Source organism: Netta rufina, assembly GCF_964035555.1.
Source record: "Netta rufina genome assembly, chromosome: Z".
Classification (NCBI taxonomy): Eukaryota; Metazoa; Chordata; class Aves; order Anseriformes; family Anatidae; genus Netta; species Netta rufina.
Window position 1 is genome coordinate 63,766,216 of NC_140126.1, and position 18,291 is coordinate 63,784,506.

The 18,291-nt window shown below is 37.5% G+C and overlaps 1 protein-coding gene across 5 annotated transcripts in view; it reads left to right on the forward strand.

Annotated features, from left to right (window-relative positions):
- The window catches only part of BDP1 (BDP1 general transcription factor IIIB subunit), a 57,898-nt gene that overhangs the window by 36,487 nt on the left and 3,120 nt on the right, over positions 1-18,291 (forward strand). For 3 of the 5 annotated variants that reach the window (XM_084305070.1, XM_084305072.1, XM_084305071.1), the window contains exons 27-41: positions 136-350; positions 1,219-1,609; positions 2,706-2,822; positions 3,631-3,667; positions 5,179-5,262; positions 5,756-5,981; positions 6,908-7,062; positions 7,785-7,923; positions 8,452-8,623; positions 9,838-9,898; positions 11,404-11,593; positions 12,992-13,208; positions 14,082-14,124; positions 15,454-15,754; positions 17,072-17,300. In XM_084305070.1, the coding sequence (XP_084161196.1) occupies positions 136-350; positions 1,219-1,609; positions 2,706-2,822; positions 3,631-3,667; positions 5,179-5,262; positions 5,756-5,981; positions 6,908-7,062; positions 7,785-7,923; positions 8,452-8,623; positions 9,838-9,898; positions 11,404-11,593; positions 12,992-13,208; positions 14,082-14,124; positions 15,454-15,754; positions 17,072-17,300 (2,577 nt within the window). The remainder of the gene's footprint in view (positions 1-135; positions 351-1,218; positions 1,610-2,705; positions 2,823-3,630; positions 3,668-5,178; positions 5,263-5,755; positions 5,982-6,907; positions 7,063-7,784; positions 7,924-8,451; positions 8,624-9,837; positions 9,899-11,403; positions 11,594-12,991; positions 13,209-14,081; positions 14,125-15,453; positions 15,755-17,071; positions 17,301-18,291) is intronic. The other 2 variants (XM_084305073.1, XM_084305074.1) reach the window with 2 other exon arrangements.

Here is an 18,291-nt window from a genome sequence, read left to right on the forward strand (position 1 = left end):
GACATCCTAAACTATCAGGCTACAGCTGAGCATAGGTTCAAGAACTTCAACCTTTGTTTATTAAATATGCTGTTACCAAAACCAGTTTAAAAATATGTGGCAATTAATATGATAGCGATTGTCTCTTCTGTTCAGCAGAGCTCTAGTAACTTAGTGGAAGCAGCATCCTTCCCAGAGGCTACAGGAAAACATGATTTTATAGACTCTATTGAAGAAGCATCCTGTAAAAGAATCAGGCAGAATAGTAGATTCCAGTCTCCAGAGGTGTCATCAGAGAGTGAGAACCAAGTAGAAAAAGATGACTTTCAACCTTCTACATCTCAGCAAAAAAATTCAGACGATCTTACAAGGTAAAACAGCTGATTTCAGCTTGTAATCTAAACTGATTTTTTTTTTTGGCTTTAGACCTTGATTAGTAGCCATAGTTTTGAAGTGTGTGAGAGAGAAAATGAGGAGGTGAGGAAGATAGGGGGAAGAGGGAATACGTGCAGGATATCAGTACTTCTGTTTTCCATCTGAATCATGTCAGATTCCTTTTTACCCTGTCTGCACACTCATTAAATGAGCATAGCCAGCACACCCACCAACCTACTCCAGGGTCTACCTTGATCTCAACAGAAATTCCTGATTTTAAAAGAGGATGACCCATCCTGGGGAAAAAGGGACCATGGGATTTGCTGAAGGAAAAACCACTGGAAGTTCCATTTGCTAGTATTTTGTTTCCTTTCCCCACCAGCTGACAATAGAAGCTGTTCTGGGGCGGGGGGGAATTTGGAATTACTTTTGGTTCCTAAAGTGGTCACATCCATCATTTTGAGGATGGAAACAGTAACTAGCTGATGCAAAGGATTACTGTCTAAGAATTAAGAACAGATAATTAGTTATCATCTAACAGTTTTACTTTCTAGGCATTAGATAACTAAAATTTCAGTTTAGGTTTCCTAGTGCAGTATTAGCAACAGAGAACTAGAAATGTTCCTATTTAAAAAGCACACAACTTCCAAGTCGCTGAAAATGAAATTAATATATCTGTTTCTAATGAAAGAATTGTGTATCTTGTAAACTTCATTATGCAACTTTTCAGCACTCTGAAACTGTGATCCTTTTCTATTAATTGAGCTTGTTTTTATTTAAGGTGCTTTTTGGGGGGAGGGGAACAGGAGGGGAGAAGTCTTAGACTTCATTATTTTTTAAACATGTTCTTGTTCTGTGCTCTAGAAGGCAGTCTAGGAGGTCATCGAAACAGACAGCACTACCAAAGCATGGCTTGGAGCGACGAACTGCTTCATCTCTTGCTTCTGAATGTGATGCTGATTGCTGTGAGAAGGGGAATCAAAGACAAGAAGTTAAGCAGAGTGTTACTAGAGGCAAAAGTACGAAAACTGCTCACAGGAAGAAACCTGGAAAGGAACACAAAAGTTCAAAGATAACCTTAGTGACTCTACGGGCTTCTCAAGAGGAGGAAGAGGAGGAGACAGATGACTTTGAGCCTGATGATGAGGATGAATGTTTTGCACCAGAGGAAGTAAACAAAGCTCCAGTGTTTGTTCCTGTTGGTCTTCGATCTCCTGAACCTGTTCCCGTTCAGATAGAGGAAACCATGGAGGAGGTATGATGTAACTGTGTTCTGTGTATGTACATTTGTATTGATTGTTCAAGCAGAAGCCTTTATTCTAATACCTGCTACTACTTGGTGGTGGTTTTATCCCAATTTAGTTTACTTCATTAAGAATAGTTTTGACAGTGGCAGGGATGTTTGGTTGACACAGGTATTTGGTTTTAAATGAATTACGGATTAGCGTAATTTTATTACTTTTGCCTATCTCATGTTTTCTTGCCTTTTTGCAAATCTGTTTATCCGACCAGTTCCATTCATCCTTCAGGTCATCATTACTGCTTCTTTTCTTTCACTCCAATTCTCACTTTTCCTTCCTACTACTAATCTTCTTCCTCTCTTCTGTTGAAATCCTGCTTTTTTGCATCCTGAATTAATCACGTTATTTCTTGCTCAGGGTGAAACAGCAAGAGAATTTAAAGCTCAGTCAAAACACTATGGGAAACTCTAGAATAATAATGGAGAGCAAAGGTGTTTCAGGGAAAGTTTTACTGAATCAAAGATTTCCATTTCAATGATGTGGAATATATTAGGTTTGAGAATAGTCATCAAGTTACCTGGTTTAACACACAGATGTCTTGAATACTTGGATATGGTTAGATACCTGAAGACTCAGCTGTTTGCAGATTTAAATAGTTCAGTGGAAAATAGTAAAAGTGGAAGCTTTGCAAACTATGTAGATTAAGCAGTGATATTCATAAGAATTTCTCTGCCAGTACCGTAACCTCTCGGCCGAATTTCAAGTTCTTGTTTCTGAAACTGTGAAATGTGTGAGGTTCTCAGTATAAGTATAGTGCCAGAGACGAGAAAAAAAAATACAGGTAAAATGATATGTATGTGTGTACATGTATATTCCCCAATCTTACATTAGAAAATATTACATAGAAAAAGGTAGAACTGATTTTTTTTCCCTGAATACTTAAAACCTGAAGAAGTAAGAAAACCAATAAAACCCATTTGATTTTTGAGAGGTATCTCACTAGATGTTCAATATCAGCTAAGTCTATACGTTATATAAAAGAACAAAGGCATTTGATAGAGTTTCTTTTGGGGCTGATGAACTGAAATGTTTATCAAATTATTTTTACAGCTGGATATATCTGTGAATATCCCAGATGTGCAGGTGGCTACAGATGTAGAAACTCTCTCTCATATAACTGTCCAGCCAGTGATCCAGAGGGAGGAAAAAGCAAACACCTCACCAACTGTAAGAACGTCTCGTTTGATTTCATTGTAGATACAAAGCTATGTGGCTACCACCATAGAGTCATGTCATAGAATCATAGAATGGCTTGGATTGGAAGGGACCTCAAAGATAATCTATTTCCAAACTGTTGGCCGTAGGCAGGGATGCCAGCCACTGGATCAGGTTCCCCAGGGCCTCATCCAACCTAGTCTTGAACACCTTCAGGGACGGGGCATCCACAGCCTCCCTGGGCAACCTGTTCCAGTGCCTCACCACCCTCTGTGTGAAGAATTTCCTCCTAGACTCTAATCTAAATCTCCCTTCTTTTAATTTAAAAACATTCCCCCTTGTTCTGTCATTATCTGCCTCCATCTTTTTAAGTTCCCTTCACATACTGAAAAGTTGGAGTGAGGTCACCCTGGAGCCTTCTCTTCTGTAGGCTGAACAGCCTCAACTCTCTCAATCTTCCATCATAGGAGAGGAGCTCCAGCCCCTGGGTCATCTTTGTGGCCCTACTCTGAATCCGCTTTAACAGGTCCGCATCCTTCTTGTGCTGGGGGCCCCAGACCTGGATGCTGTACTCTAAGTGGGGCCTCACAAGGGCAGAGTAGCAGGGGACAATCACCTCCCTTGACCTGCTGATAATGGAAAACTGTAAAATATTATCAGTATTTAAAATACAATTTTAAAGCCAGGGTAACCTTTGGGCAGAGAATTAACGATTATATTAGATTAAAATTGCAGACTCATTTTATATCTTTTCTCTTTATATCTATTATCTTTATATCTTTATTTATATCTTTGATGTGTTTTTTCTTTTTTATTTAAGGAAGCAACCATAAACGAAAATCCAGAAGTGGACAAAGGTAGATATGAAATGAATTTGTTCATGTCTTCCCCATTGCTACTAATAAGCAGTTATTATTGCAGGAAGTTCATTTATTGTAGGAAAAATGCTCATGAAATGCTGCATGCTTGGATATTTTGGAGGAGACTTAAACAATTTGCTTTCTTACTGTTCTTTATCAAGTAGATAAACCAAGCACTGCGAACTTCTGTTTCTCAGGGTCAGAATGTGCATTTTTTGTGTCCCATGTGTGCTTTCCATGCTGCAGTTAGCTGTACGTGGGAGAAGAGGAAACTTTAGAAATGCTTGCTTACAACTTAACCTGGTGTGTGACCAAGTGATAAAAAATTAGGTAGATTCATAGCTTTGTCATCACTATGGTCTCTGACTTTAATATCCTAGACTGTTAAGCTAGTATAGTGAAAGAGTAACCACAGCCTTCCAGAAGAAAATATTCTTTCCATGTGAGATATGTTGCTCTTACAGATCTATTGTTTTTTAGAATAGATTTCACTTTGAAATTTAAATACATTGTCAGTCTTTCTGAAGAGAAATTAAAATTTAATGGGTTACCATCATAGTTGAATAAGGGAAAGTCTGCTATGCTCCTTTGATTTACTTCAGTACAATTGTTTTGGAGGATGGAAATGGTTTGTTTTATACGACCAGTTAGTTATAGCTGAAGGGATGTATTTTGGGTAGAGATCAGGAAACAGGGATTTAAACTGAGATATGGATTAATGCTACAGGTTATTTTACAGGCTATATTACAGGTTATATTTTTACAGCTTATATTACAGGATTTATGCAATTAAACTGGTTCCTCTTTCTTTTCCATTTATGGTGGGTGGGTTGACCAGGGTTGGCTGTGAAATGTACACCAAGCCACTTTGTCAATCTTCCTCCTCAACTGAACAGTGGGAGAAAATGGAAAAGCATATGGGTTGAGATATAGACAGGGAGATCACTTACCAGAACAGACTCAACTTAGGAAAAAATAATTTATTTTATTGCCATCAAAAGTGGATGTGGGTGGTTAGAAGTAGAGAAAAAGACTAAAACACATCATCCTGGCACACCCTGCCATCCTACCCTTCCCCAGGCTCAGCATCAGTCCTTCGCTCCTGACTTGCCACTCCCTACCCTACCTGGGAGGAGGTGACAGGGGTTGTGGTCAGTTCTTAACACTTTGCCCCTGCTACACCTTCCTCCTCACACATTTCCTCTGGTATGGGGCCCTTCCCATTGGTTACAGTCCTTCAGGAACAGCTACTAATACAGGATCCAGGATAAGCCTGTTCTACTATGTCCTCCATGGGCTATATAGTTCCTTCAGGTAATATCCTTCAGGGAATATTGAATTCAGTGGGAATTGCCATCTGTCAGTGAGTATCTTGATCCATAAATGGCAACAATTTAAAAATGCATTCTGCGATGTATTGATGATAGTGTCAAATGTTTTTTTGAATACAGGTAAGTAAAATATAAATATACTTGTGACTTTTAACCTATGTGTGAACAACTTTGCAGGAATTAATGATGGAAGCACTGAAGCTGCCATGACTTTACTTGCAATGGGTGATCCAATGTTCCAGTTAAAAACAAGCACTGAAGGTATGATCTGATTTGAGACAAAGCCTTCCTTGTGCTTTCTGGGTCCATGCTTCTTCCCCATGCTGCTGCATAGCAAGCATTCAGGAGTCTTTTATGCATTTTGTTCTGTTGAATTGTAACACGTGTAGTGAGACTAAGCAATGCAGCTTGGCTGGAAAAAGCAAGGCACCTTACTGGATACTACGAACTGCATCACTGTGCTAGAAAGATGTTTCGAGAGCTGTTTAAAGAAGGACATGCTTGAATTAATCTATGTTGGTCACATAAATTGAACAAAAGAGAGGATCCAAGCTTAAATGAGCATAGGTATCAGAGATTTTTCCAGGCCTTTAAATTGGAACATAGCTTCCCAAGTAGCTGTAACCTGAAATTACGTTTTCAGTCTAGTTTTTGGTAGACTTTTACACAGAATTTATTGTCAGCTTTCATTGGTTGAATATTAATTTCTGTCTTTTAAGTTATGCTCTTCTATTTTGTTTATTGTTCTAACCAGAATGGACACAGATGTTACCAACTCAAGATGAATTGAACTTGTCCAGTAGCCTTGTGACCCACGATTACTCTGAGCAAAATAGGACTCCTGATCAGTACTTAGTTTCTTCAGCCTCTTACACCAAGAATTTGGTCCTTTGTGACGATGGAAGCAACATTAATGTAGAGGATCAAAGCACTGATGCAGGAGCAGGTGTTGAAGAATATTGTGAGAAAAATGCTACCAGGTTCAATTAGTACCTTAATTAATATTTTTATTTTTATTTTTTGATTAAACTACTTTAGGAGGAGATCCTATAGCACTGCTTATGTTTGTGATATAATATGGGAAATCCCTCATGCATTTCTCTTATGATTTTTGAGATGTTGATATGTGATTTGGAGACTGTAGAACTTTTTCTTAGCTTCTGAAATTATGGCTATGTTGAGGAGGGAAGAATGTGAGAACTTCATTGGTATGGATTGCTGCTAATTACCAAGTCCATTTTCCCAAAGTACTTTATGGCTAATTAGCCCAAGGCAAATTGCTTATGTGTCAGTGCTGCTCTGTACTCTGCATTTAGAGCAAATGAATGTCAAGGAACTATTTGATCTTTTATCATCATGTCTTCTAGTTTTGTTAAAATATTTGCAAACGTTGAAATAGCTTGATGGAACAGCTTTTCAGAAGAATCTGGTAGTGAACATGTTCCTTTATTTGGAAGACTGTAACTTGTTGACTGCTTGAACACACTATCAGATTATACAATTCTGAAAAAATTATAATCAGAGATTCTGATTTCAAATTAGGTGGTTCTTTTACTATATTATTAGCCAGAACTTAATTTCATACGATCAGTGTTATATTGCTGATGTTCTCACATTTTTTCCATATTTCATCTGTTTCTGTAGATAGAGAACATAATAGTTTGTAGTAAACTTGTGTGCTCCAATTCCCAGTGTAGATGATCTTTATTTTTTTGTTGTTCTGCCAAATTGCCTTCGTGCCTTCACTGACAGTCATAGTCTGTATTTCATCTGTTCATTTTCTCATCTACTACACCTCTCCTATCTCTTCTCTGTGCGATGATCTTTGCTGAAAACACTGATTTTATCACATAATTCTTGATTTTTGACAGCTAGCAATGTTGATGGCATTTCTTTTTACCTGTAGTAATAGCCCTATGCCGATGGTGAATCAGAGACTGAGAAGAGGCAGACTCCTGAAGCCTCAGCCAAACCTTGGAGTATTGAGATCTAATGAAAACATACTTCAGGAGCCACTTAATACAAATGTAGTTGTGGAACAGCTGGACCAAGTTCAAAGTGGTAAGCCCGTTTCTTATCATAGGGTTTTGAAATAGTTTCTTCTAATGGATTCATGTCTGTAAAACAGAACTAGGCTGAAGGTATTTTTCACTTCTGCTCACATTCACAGATTGTGGATCACTGCTTTAACAACAGACTATCTGTTTATGGTATGGTTTTATACAACACCAAATAAAATGAAATCTCAGTAGCAATTACTGGTCTGGCAATGACAGAAATGCTGTACAGTACATTGTACTTTTTTTTCTGTTGTTACTGTCTTTCCCTTCCACTAAAGGCAGAAGGGGAGATATACAGAATAGTTTCTATATTCTTCAAGCAATTACAGAAAAATGGTGGTCTGTAGGGTGTTCAAATTTTTAATTATATTCATACCACTGGCAAAAAAAAAAAAACACAAAATACTAAGGCAAGTTGATACATGTGTGTATATATCATTTACATTAATTTTAACCCATGTATACAGACCAGCAAAATTTTTACTATGTTTTTTGCATAACTTGTGTGTGTATACACTTTATGTACACACTAAAAGAATAGATTTTATAGTGCAATTATATGCACACGTCAGTATTTTTAACAGACAAAAGCTTATATGTAAAAATAATATACAAGAAACTACACAATTTTTCTGTGTATGTATTCATATACACATGAATAAGTGTAAATATATATACAAGTGCATGTATAAATATTTATAAAATAATATTTATATATCTTAGAGTCTACAGAGCTGAGAAATACTGCAGAAATGCAGGGGGTGGAACTAGAACTGCTCAGACCAACTGCAAGTGATTCTTCAATTCTTCATAATTTTGCAACTAGTATGGAACTTGTCAAACAAGTGAACAAAACAGAGAGGTAGGAAGAAATCATCAGTTAGTATTTGATTTCATTTCTAGAGTCTTATAAAATAAGCAGTTTTGTAATACATCTGTGATGGAAATTACATGCTGACAGATAATGCGCAGAAGCTTTGTTTGGCATTTTACTTCTAAGGCTTTTTTATATTGTCTTGCAACTTCTGGAGGTAAAACATTAATTTGTGTTCGCTGTTTCAGTATTTGGTAATTACTTTGCTAATTAATTGTCTCCCAGAAAACTGTGTCTGAAAGGAAATGTTAAGCAGCTGATCAATTTGGAAATGTTAATAAGCTTGTAAGACTACATGCTTGGTCATGCCTTTAGTAGTAAAGTTTCAATTAGTGGTGTTGGGCTTTTTGCTGAAGTACTTTATGTAGACTTATTTAAAGATCATGCATTTTCCGTAGTAGAAGTATGTAATTTTCAAACAGGTGCTCTGTTTCTCTGTATGTAAGCTTCACATTAAATGCATAATTATGCAGAATTCAGCCTTGGTTTCAAACTAACTAGGTATGTATCTTACAGAACAGAGAAGGAGATGAGAGATGATTGTAGGACTTCAGGGAATTTATCACCAGTATATAAGAAATCTCACCTTGGACTAGAGGATTATCTGAATCAAAGTGCTGTGGATGGACTTACCATGCAAAATCCTTGTCCTGCTGAGCACAGCGTCTGTACAATCAACTTTGCTCAGGTAAATAATTTAATTGCAGTCTGGAAGTGCCCCTTTTCTCAAACTCTAGAAGAAGAGGTTTCCAGTACAAATGTCTTCACCCATTTTACAGACCTGGTAGGTCAGCTGGTGAATGAAACCCCTCTTTATTTTTTTTCATGGGGATAATCAAAGTTAATCATTCAGGCAAACCCCATCTTTGCAAGCCTCAGTTTTTAGGGTATCAGCAATAAGTGATAAATTTTAGAAAAATTTTGAGGATTTTTGAAAAAGAGTTTTGATGGAAGAAGTTACCTAAGACTCCTGTATTCATTCACTCTGGCCTCTTGCTGTTACTTTTTTTTTTTTAATTAAAACTATGTTCTGCTGGACTCACTACATTTTCATTGTCCCTTTCATTTGCTTTGCTTAAAACAAGCTTTGTTTAAATTGACCCTCATCCTTCATTCTACTCTTTTCCATTTATTTCAAAACATAACTTTTACATTTTCTATTTGACCATAGTAATGTGTGTATTCCACATCCATTGCTTTGCAGTGGTTTGTGTATCCCAATTCTAGCATATTTGTGCTAGAGAAATATCATATTTCTTCATGAGAGAGATTCATTGTCAATTCACTCAAGGTTTCTAGTGTTGCTCGATACCAGTGTTCATGTACTTAAAGTGGAATAGCTGATGGGTAGTAGCTTGTTTCCACAGTGCAACCTGTAGATGTATCAAGACCCATCTAAGGTTAGACCAGGGTACAAAGACTTAGCTTATATTGGACTGGCAGAGAGTGTGAGAGGAGGCAGCTTGTAGTAGAGTATTCCTGTTCTTAGCAAAGGTGCATGCTATAAAAGACGAAGTGTAGGTATGTTGCAGAGCTTAGTGAATGTCTTTGGCATGCAGTGGTTTTGTAGTGGTTGGGGGAATTCATGTTCTTAGTGCCACTGAGCAATTTGTTGTGTGAGTCATCAGTGACAGTTGTGCTGTAGGAAGTATAAATTTATTTCAACAAACTATCAATACAGTGAGCCGCATATAAATTATATATTGCCCAAGTGTTTCTTGTCCTTGACAGGCTAGTATCCTTCACCCTAGATTAGCTAGAAATAAAACTTGACAAAATGTAATTATGATGATGTCATTAGATTTTCTGGCTCTTCATTTGACATGTTTTGTTCGTTTCTTCTTTTCTAGAATTATTTCTCAGACTTACCAACCTGTTTTATTTCAAATATTTTATTTCTAGAATGAAACGTGTGCTCAGGATTGTCAACAGCCATGTGTAAGCAGCACAGAAGAGACTTCAGGTAGCATGTGCTCATATTTTAAGTCAGAAAAACTCCACACTTGTGTATGTTGCAGTTATGCAAAGATGAATCAACATAATGAAAATGGTTTTTTATTGACATAGTTAAACAATCTACTTCATAAGCAAAAATAAGAATGCACAGCATAGTGCCATTCCCCACCCTATCATTATGTTTCATTAACACAAACTAGACTTGGGAACTTTTGGAATGGCACCCTAAGTTTAAATAACAATGGAAGGGGAATTTCTTGCTCTTTCCTCCCTGCAAGGAGATCCTACTGCTTACCACTGCTGGGTTTAGCACTTATTAAAGCATGTTATGAGCCTCTGATTGACTGACTTGCCAAATGTGAAGGTGGTGGAGGGAGAGAACTTGTGTAGTTTTCCACCGGTTTAGTGAACTGTAGTGAGCTCATGGAATTGTCAAGTGGATGCCAGTGTCACAGTTGTGTTGGGTGGGTGGACTGGACTGTGCAAGTCCAAGCAAGTGAAAAAGGAGAGGGGAAGAAAATGGAAGAAAACAGAATTCCCTCTTTACCTGGCAATCAGCTGCTAAATGATTAAAAGTGGTGAAAGGTACCAAGGTAATGGTTGCATGTTGTTAAAACAAATTGAAATGGAGATGGTTTGGAACCAATAGATGGCTAAGATATGAGGAAATTAGTGTCAGAAACCCAGAATAATTTCTTCACATGCAGATTGCAGTCTTCCTGCCAAACTCCTGAGCATGTGCAAAAACTCTAGGGTTAATATTTCTTTTTAGGTGTCTGTCATTATGCTTATAAGGGTCTTGGAACAGAGCCTTGTAAATCATCTTTAATTAGGAAAAGAACCAAAGTTAATTAAGATCAAAATAACAGCTTTAAATAATCAAAAATGAGAGTTGTGTTAAGTAACAGAGTAGCACTGTTGATTTCCATTTTTGAAAAACCTTTAAAAATGTTATCTCCTTAAATTCATTCTAATGGCAGTTGGCAGTTTTCTGTTACTTCCAACTTTTTGGCTAAATTATTTATATTTGTCATTTGTTCAGTTTCTGACAATAATTCTCAGGCCCTCTTCAGTCAGTGGGGAAAGGAAAAATCTTGAGTTTATTGAAAAAATCCAACCTACTCCTGCCACTTCAAAAAATAACTCTTACCTGACAGTAGCATTTAGAGACAGAGAGCCATTTGTCCATTACACAAGTTTAAATGAACAGCAAGTTGTTCATTAATACTAGAACATTCATTTTAAAAGCTCCATCTCCAATAGCTATGCTTAATATTCTTCAGTATGAATAGTTTTATGAGCTCCACAGAGTGATGATGAGTATTTTGTTTCAGAAGAAGGCAAGCATATTGTCTGAATGATATTCCCATTGTCTTTTTCCCTGGAGAAACAAGCACCTAACAGCTAATTAGTCAAGGGGGGGGTGGAGGGGAGGGCATGAAGAAGAGAAGAATACGGTTTGAAACTTGAATAATAGATTTCTTTATTTTTTTTTTCCACTGGAAATTATAGTAGTGAGTGACAATTGTCAATGTCCAGATGAAGAACAGACATTCATTTTAACATTGGTGGAAATCCCAGCTGACTCAAAAGAATTTGATGCATCTGCTTTGCTGGAACAAACTTCTGAACCATTACTACCAGCGCCAATAATTATCGGCTCAGAAAATGCAAGTGAAACAAGTGTGACTGAAGTGGAGAGGTAAACGCTTTACTTTTGAGCATCTGAGTGGAACACTTTTTGTGAATCTTGATTATACCTTGAATGTGCATTACACGGTGAAACATCTCAAAAGAAGAAATAAATGCAAGAAGAAATCATTTTAGTAGGCTGGGCAGAGTCTTAAAAGTACTTAAATCAGAGTGGAGAAAGCTCTCATCAGAGGTTTAAAGTTACTGTTTTAGTTAGCTGGGTTTTTGGTGTCTATGTTAACTTTAATTTATTCTTTAGTGTTGATTTTTAAAAATAAAAGTCATTTATTCAGCTGAAATTTATTCTATCATGGATACTTGGAAAGAAAAGTAATTGAAAATGATAAATCTAAGCATGTTTGCATTTTTACAGTACTTTAACAATTTTCTAAAACAAAACAAAACAAAAACTTTAAACTTCTTTTATCAATTGCTTTTCCAAATTTCTAGCCTAGATGGCCCTTTGGAGAATACGATAAATGGCAGACAAGTTGATATTGTTCTCTTGAGTTTGTGCCATGATTTTAAAGGCAGAAGAACCTAAAATCAAATAAATGAATTCACTCAGAATATTAGCTAGTTGGCAGTATTTTGAGACAAAGGGTTTGTGTGTATCTTACAGCAGGAGTGTTCTTCAATGTGACATAACTGAATTCTTTCAACATTATGGCTGAATTAAATCTCCTGTTCAGCTTGGGAAGAAAGAAAAATGTCAAAGGCAAAAAGATTCTGAAGAATAGGAAGTGTTGTTATGTTGTAAAACGTACTACTGTATTAATGTAAGTTCCCAGGTCAAAACTACAGGTGTGATGCAGTTCTCCACCAGTGTGGAGAACTTTAAGGAAAATGTTATTCTCTTTAAAGATCTATCCATTCAGTAACTAACAGTGAATTGGTGTGGAACTACTGAAGATAGAGAGAACTACTGACAGGCAGAGTTAGGGTACATCTGTCTCACTGTTCTATTACTGCTTTACTTTATTTCCTAGTCTCTGCTGCTTCCTGAGATTTCTCACTCTCTTTTCAGATCATACCAGGGGGAGCAGGGAGAGGGTGGGAATTAGATTCAGCAGCACGTGTAAATAATATTGCATTATGGAATTATTTAGGGCAGTTAATCAATTGACATATTTTTGCATTTTATGGAAGTATCAAATTGAATTCAAACAGAACATCTTCTAAAGTAATTAGATATGACTGTAACTAGCAAATTTCAGTTCTCTAACTTGCCTTAAGGTAGTGCAGCAAAATAGTTCTTGATGGTAAACAGTACATGTGAAACCAATACTGGCTTTAAGTAACAAAGAATATCAGCAGTGATCCATGGGTAATTTCCATAGCGAAGTATTATACAAGGTAAATTTTGGCTTTTTTTTACAGTCACAATAATGATTTTTTATCTAAACAGCGCTGGATCCTTGACAACTGCAGCTCATGAATTTGATGCATCTTTGAACAGCAATATGGAAACCAAACAACTACAGAATGCATTAGCAGAGCCTGTTCTAAATTTGGTGCAGACAGCTCAAAAAAGGTCAGCGGCTGACCTTGCAGAGAATGACTTTCCTCCTGCCAAGAAAACTCTGTCTACTGTAGTGGAGAGTAACTTCGAAAGCCCTTGTAAGGTGAGAAGGTAATTTGGTTAGTGTGTCTGTATGCATAGTGTAAACGCTTAACACAACTGTAGAGCGTTGTAGCTATGTTTAATGTTTAACAGTACACTTTTGAGCAAGTGATGCTATTACCTGTCCAATTTCAAGGCAAAATCAGTATCCATAAATTGCTTTTTATGTTGAACCCAACAGCACTTTTTAGACTGTTAATTCTAGTATTATTTTTCTGAAGAAGCTGTTGGCTCTCAAATATTTTTATTAAGCTTCCTGGTAGGTAGGGTGGTAATATGTTTCATTGTTCAGTTCATTCACCACAGCCTTTCTGACAATTACATTGGAGGAGGGTAAACTTTGGATGTGTATTGGATGACTGGCAGACATTACGATTCCTAGTGGTATCTATTACAGAAAGAGCTTATTAGATATACTCCTAATGTTTTTTAACTTAGTGGGCACTAGTCTAAAAGAACCTGCAAATTAAAACAGGCCAGCCTGTATTCAGCTTTCCCCTTTCCTTTTAGAATACGACCAAGCTTGTGGGAGTGACTTCCATCAATTTCTGTGAGTAGGCTAGGATTTGGTAGTGCGTCCCTGTGAGGGAATGTGTGATAATTTCCCATATGACTCAGAGAGCTTTTCTAGGAAGGACTGGATAAAAATTTACCTTGTTCTTTGACCTCTTGTCTTGACCTTTTTGACTTGAGTCATTTTTCATGAGAACACCTTGAAAAGCCTGCTCAGGAAATGAGATAAATGGTGAATGATGCTCTACTGAAGATGTATTCTCTATCACTCCTGTTCTTAGAAGTGTACACGCACAATGTGCCTTTGTCAACTTTCATTGTCTCTTGAATGGTGAAAGTTTTTTTTTTTTTTTTTTAACAGGGTTATTCAACTAAATCCACAAATTCTCCAAAAAGAGCTTCTGGTAGGTAAATTTAAACTTGTAAAAACAAAGTATAATGAATGTAAATACATGATACATTACAGTTTAATACTTGCTGTCGTTGTGCTAAATGGTGCTGTAATCAGCTGTCTAACATAACAGTTGAATGAAATTTTCACTGTAATAACCTAATACCACAATTTCATGTTTTTGCTATAAACTAATTGTGTTGGATTATAAAAGGTGGTTATTAATGGTTAGGAATGGTTCTAAAAGCATTGCCGTAGTTCGTCTATTCATGAATTACAGGAGATTTTTGGACCACACCTATTATCTTCTGCTTAGCAAATATTTCCACTCATTGGAGAGTGCTAATAACTAAAGGTATTAACTGGTGTCTTACCATGCTATGCCAAAATAAATTTTTAATATTTTATTTTGTGTTAGTCTTTAAAAAAAATAAATTCACAGTTTAATCTGTCTCTGAAGAATCAACAGCAGAAGGAAAGCAGAATTCCTGATCATATAGTCTTTGAGCCCATGGAGGATTTGGAGAACTACTTCTTTGTCCTGAAATAAACTTGAAAGAGAAATTGTGGAAATCTGAACAGCTAGATTGCTAAACTAAGTTCTATTGTTGTAAAGGGTGTGGGCAGTAAAACTACACTTCCTCAAATTTTTCCCAGCTTTTCCATATGGCATCTGTAAGATTTTACATACTTTACAAGTAGACTGTGAACTCTTAATTCATAATGGTGTTTTTTAAAAAGAGAACAGTAACAACAACAACAAAAATTCAGCCCTTCTCTTGTGATGCAAGCCATTGTAACATTATCCCCATCTTTTGGGCTGTGGCATTATCATAGAATCATGGAATGGCTCAGGTTGGAAGATATCTTAAAGATATCTAACTCCAACCCCCCAGCCATAGGCAGGGATGCCACCACTAGATCACGTTGGTCAAGGCCCCATTCAGCCTGGCCTTGAACACCTCCAGGGATGGGGCATCCACAGCTTCTCCAGGCAACCTCTTCCAGTGCCTCACTCCCTCTGAGTGAAGAGTTTTCTCCGAATTTCTAGTCTAAATCTCTCTAATCTCTTTTAGTTCAAGACCATTTCCCCTTGTTCTGTCATTATCTACCTGAGTAAAGATTCCTTCCCCATCCTTTTTATAAGCCCCCTTTAGGTACTGGAAGGCCACATTGAGGTCTCACCATGGCCTTCACTTCTCCAGACTGAACATCCCCAGCTCTCTCAGCTTTTCTTCATAGGAGAGGTGCAGCTCTCTTCTGTACTCGCTTGAACAGGTTATCATCAAAGGAACTAAATGAAGTTTTGAATAACACTGAATAACTCTCAACTCTTTTACAGGTAATCCTTTTCAAAAAACAGAAGCTTCAGCAAGGAAAAAGTTACTTACTTCTGTGTTGGTGCCCGAGTCTTTGTCACTCGGACCACTAGGTGAGAGAAGTCAGCATGAAACTTTGGAGAATTTAGGTAAAGCATCGTTTGAGAATTCAGAATCTGATCAGGAAAAAGAGGTGATGTCTATCTTAACCTGCAGCAGAAAAGCAGAAACAAGCGAGCAAGGAAAACTAGGAGATGTGCATGAACCTTCACAGTTGGAAAATTCTGGAAGTCTAAAAGAATCTTCAAAAACTCCATTACTCAGGTATTTATAGAATAATATTTTGACCAGCCTTTTCTGTTAAAAAGACATTGTTTCCATATTGAGTTTCTGGTATACTTTTTAATAAGGGCAGTACACTTGTTTGTGACCATACCGGGTAAGAATTATAGTATCTATCCTCTTCAGCAAATTAAATAGGATCAAACTGTCTCCTTTGAAATTTGATGTATTTTAGTCATTAAGTGAGCAGATACACTAAGGGACACTACTGATGTATGTTGTATCTATGTAGACATTTACAGATGCCTCTTGCGAGGGAGACATCTGTTGGCTCTGATACTGATTTAGGATAATTGTCGTTTTCCTTAGCTCAGTCTATGCTTAGATATATGTACCTATCCATTTGTTTTGATTTTTGTCCTTCTGCCAATAAAATTTATTATTGGTATAGTACTCATACACTGGATTTCTAGGCCTAACTTAAGATGCACCATTTCCCCAAAGGAGTTTCAAGCCTGACAGCTCAGAAGAAATTGTTCTCATCAGTCTGTCAGTGTGTGGATTATGTTTATTTTTTTAATATACCCTTCCACACTGTTTTAAGTGTTTGAATTCCTGCTGTCTGTTGCACTTGTGCTCATTGGTCTCAGCTGTGGTGCTCCACTGGTCTGTCCTGATCCTGTTGTTTATTCTTTTGTTACATTTGTGCGTAACAAAATTGTTTATTTGTACCTTGGATATCCACAGCAGCTGGGTAATGATGCGTTAAAATTAAGAATCCTTGCCTTAGAGTTTACTCCCTAATCTGTAAACTCTTTGTAACATAAGAAGTAACTTTGATACTCTGTACCTCCATCATCACTGTCATTTCTTCCCTGTTTTTCTACGTAAGTTTGTTTATTAGGTGTGATGAGTCTGAAACCCAGCAGCAGGGAGTCTTCTTTCTGTGGTCTAAAATAGTCTGCTGTAGCCCCATTGTCGGGAATCAGGTTTCTTTTTTTTCAGTGAATAGACAAAGGGTGCTCTTTTTCTTTCCTCATGCCTAAGTCTCTGTTCCTCTTGGTACCTCTTTCTGAAGATTCAGTAGTTTTTTACAAGCTTTAGCGTAGTGACAAATCGTAGGTTCCTGTTCTAAGGGTTGGAGGTCCTAGTTTCTGTAGTGCTTTGTAAAACTCCTCATGTGAGAAATTACTCAGTAATAAAAACAGCCTGTCTTGGAATAACTTCTTGTTTCTTAGAATTTTCATGTGCATCTGTGGTGTTTGTTTGCTCTGTAATGAGTTGGACCCCTGCTATGCTATTTATATATTGCTTTAATGGAGCAATCTATGACATTCTGACTGTATTTGTTTTGAATAGGGGTGGACGAAAACCATTTGGATTTTTATCTTTAATTTGTAAAAAAAGTAGTTCTGATTCTGCAGAAGATACCAAGGGGAGTAGAGGGAAGATCCAAAAACCAAAGATTGCGACCCTGAAGCGAAATCAGAAAAAAACCTCTCCATCCAGTAAGGAATCTTGTTCCCTTCCCTCTACAAGCACATCATCTGTGGAGTATGATGGCATAACTGCTGATGCTGTAGTTACGGTATGTTTGCTTCTGAATGTCCTTTCATTTTTGAGAAGTGAAGAACAATGAATTAGTAGTTTCAGAAGTGAGTAGGTGGGCATAAGGAGTTCAAGTTTGGAGAGACATCTGCCTCACTGAATAAATAGATCCTAACTTGTGCATGTCAAGGAAATTTAAAAAGGAACTAAGGTTTTTTTTTTTTTTTTTTTTTTCTGTGCACATACATCTATGAATGTTTTGGTTTCTCTGACAGTTGTAGCCCAATATTCTATTCTGTTACATTTGCAGAAGTGCAGAAGTTGCAGAAGGTTTGTACATTTCTTCAAAATTTGGGTGAAGCTGTAAGGGCTTCTGCTGATAACTGTTTATGTGCATATGTATGATATTTTAATGTGATGAAGTTTTGACTTTGAATTATCTTGTGGACTCATAGAATCATTAAGATTGGAAAAGACCTCCAAGATCATCTGGTCCAACCATCATCCTGCTACCAATATAAACCACTTCCCTAAGCACCACATCCAACCTTTCCTTGAACACCCCTAGGGATGGTGACTCCGCCACTGTCCTGGGCAACCTGTTCCAATGCCTGACGGCTCTTTCTGAGAAGAAATGTCTCCTCATTTCCAACCTGAACCTCCCCTGGCACAACTCGAGGCCATTCCCTCTGGTCCTATCACTAGTTACCTGTGAGAAGAGGCCGACCCCCAGCTCCCCACATCTTCCTTTCAGGTAGTTGCAGAGAGCAATTAGGTCTCCCCTGAGCCTCCTCTTCTCCAGACTAAACATCCCCAGTTCCCTCAGCTGCTCCCCACAGGACTTGTCTTCCAGGTCCTTCACCATCTTTGTAGCCCTTCTCTGGACACACCCCAGGCCCTCAATGTCCTTCTTGTAGTGATAGGCCCAAAACTGAACATAGGACTCAAGGTGTGGCCTCACCAGAGCAGAGTACAGGAGGACGATCACCTCCCTGATGCTTCTGGCTACACTGTCCCTCGTACAAGCCAGG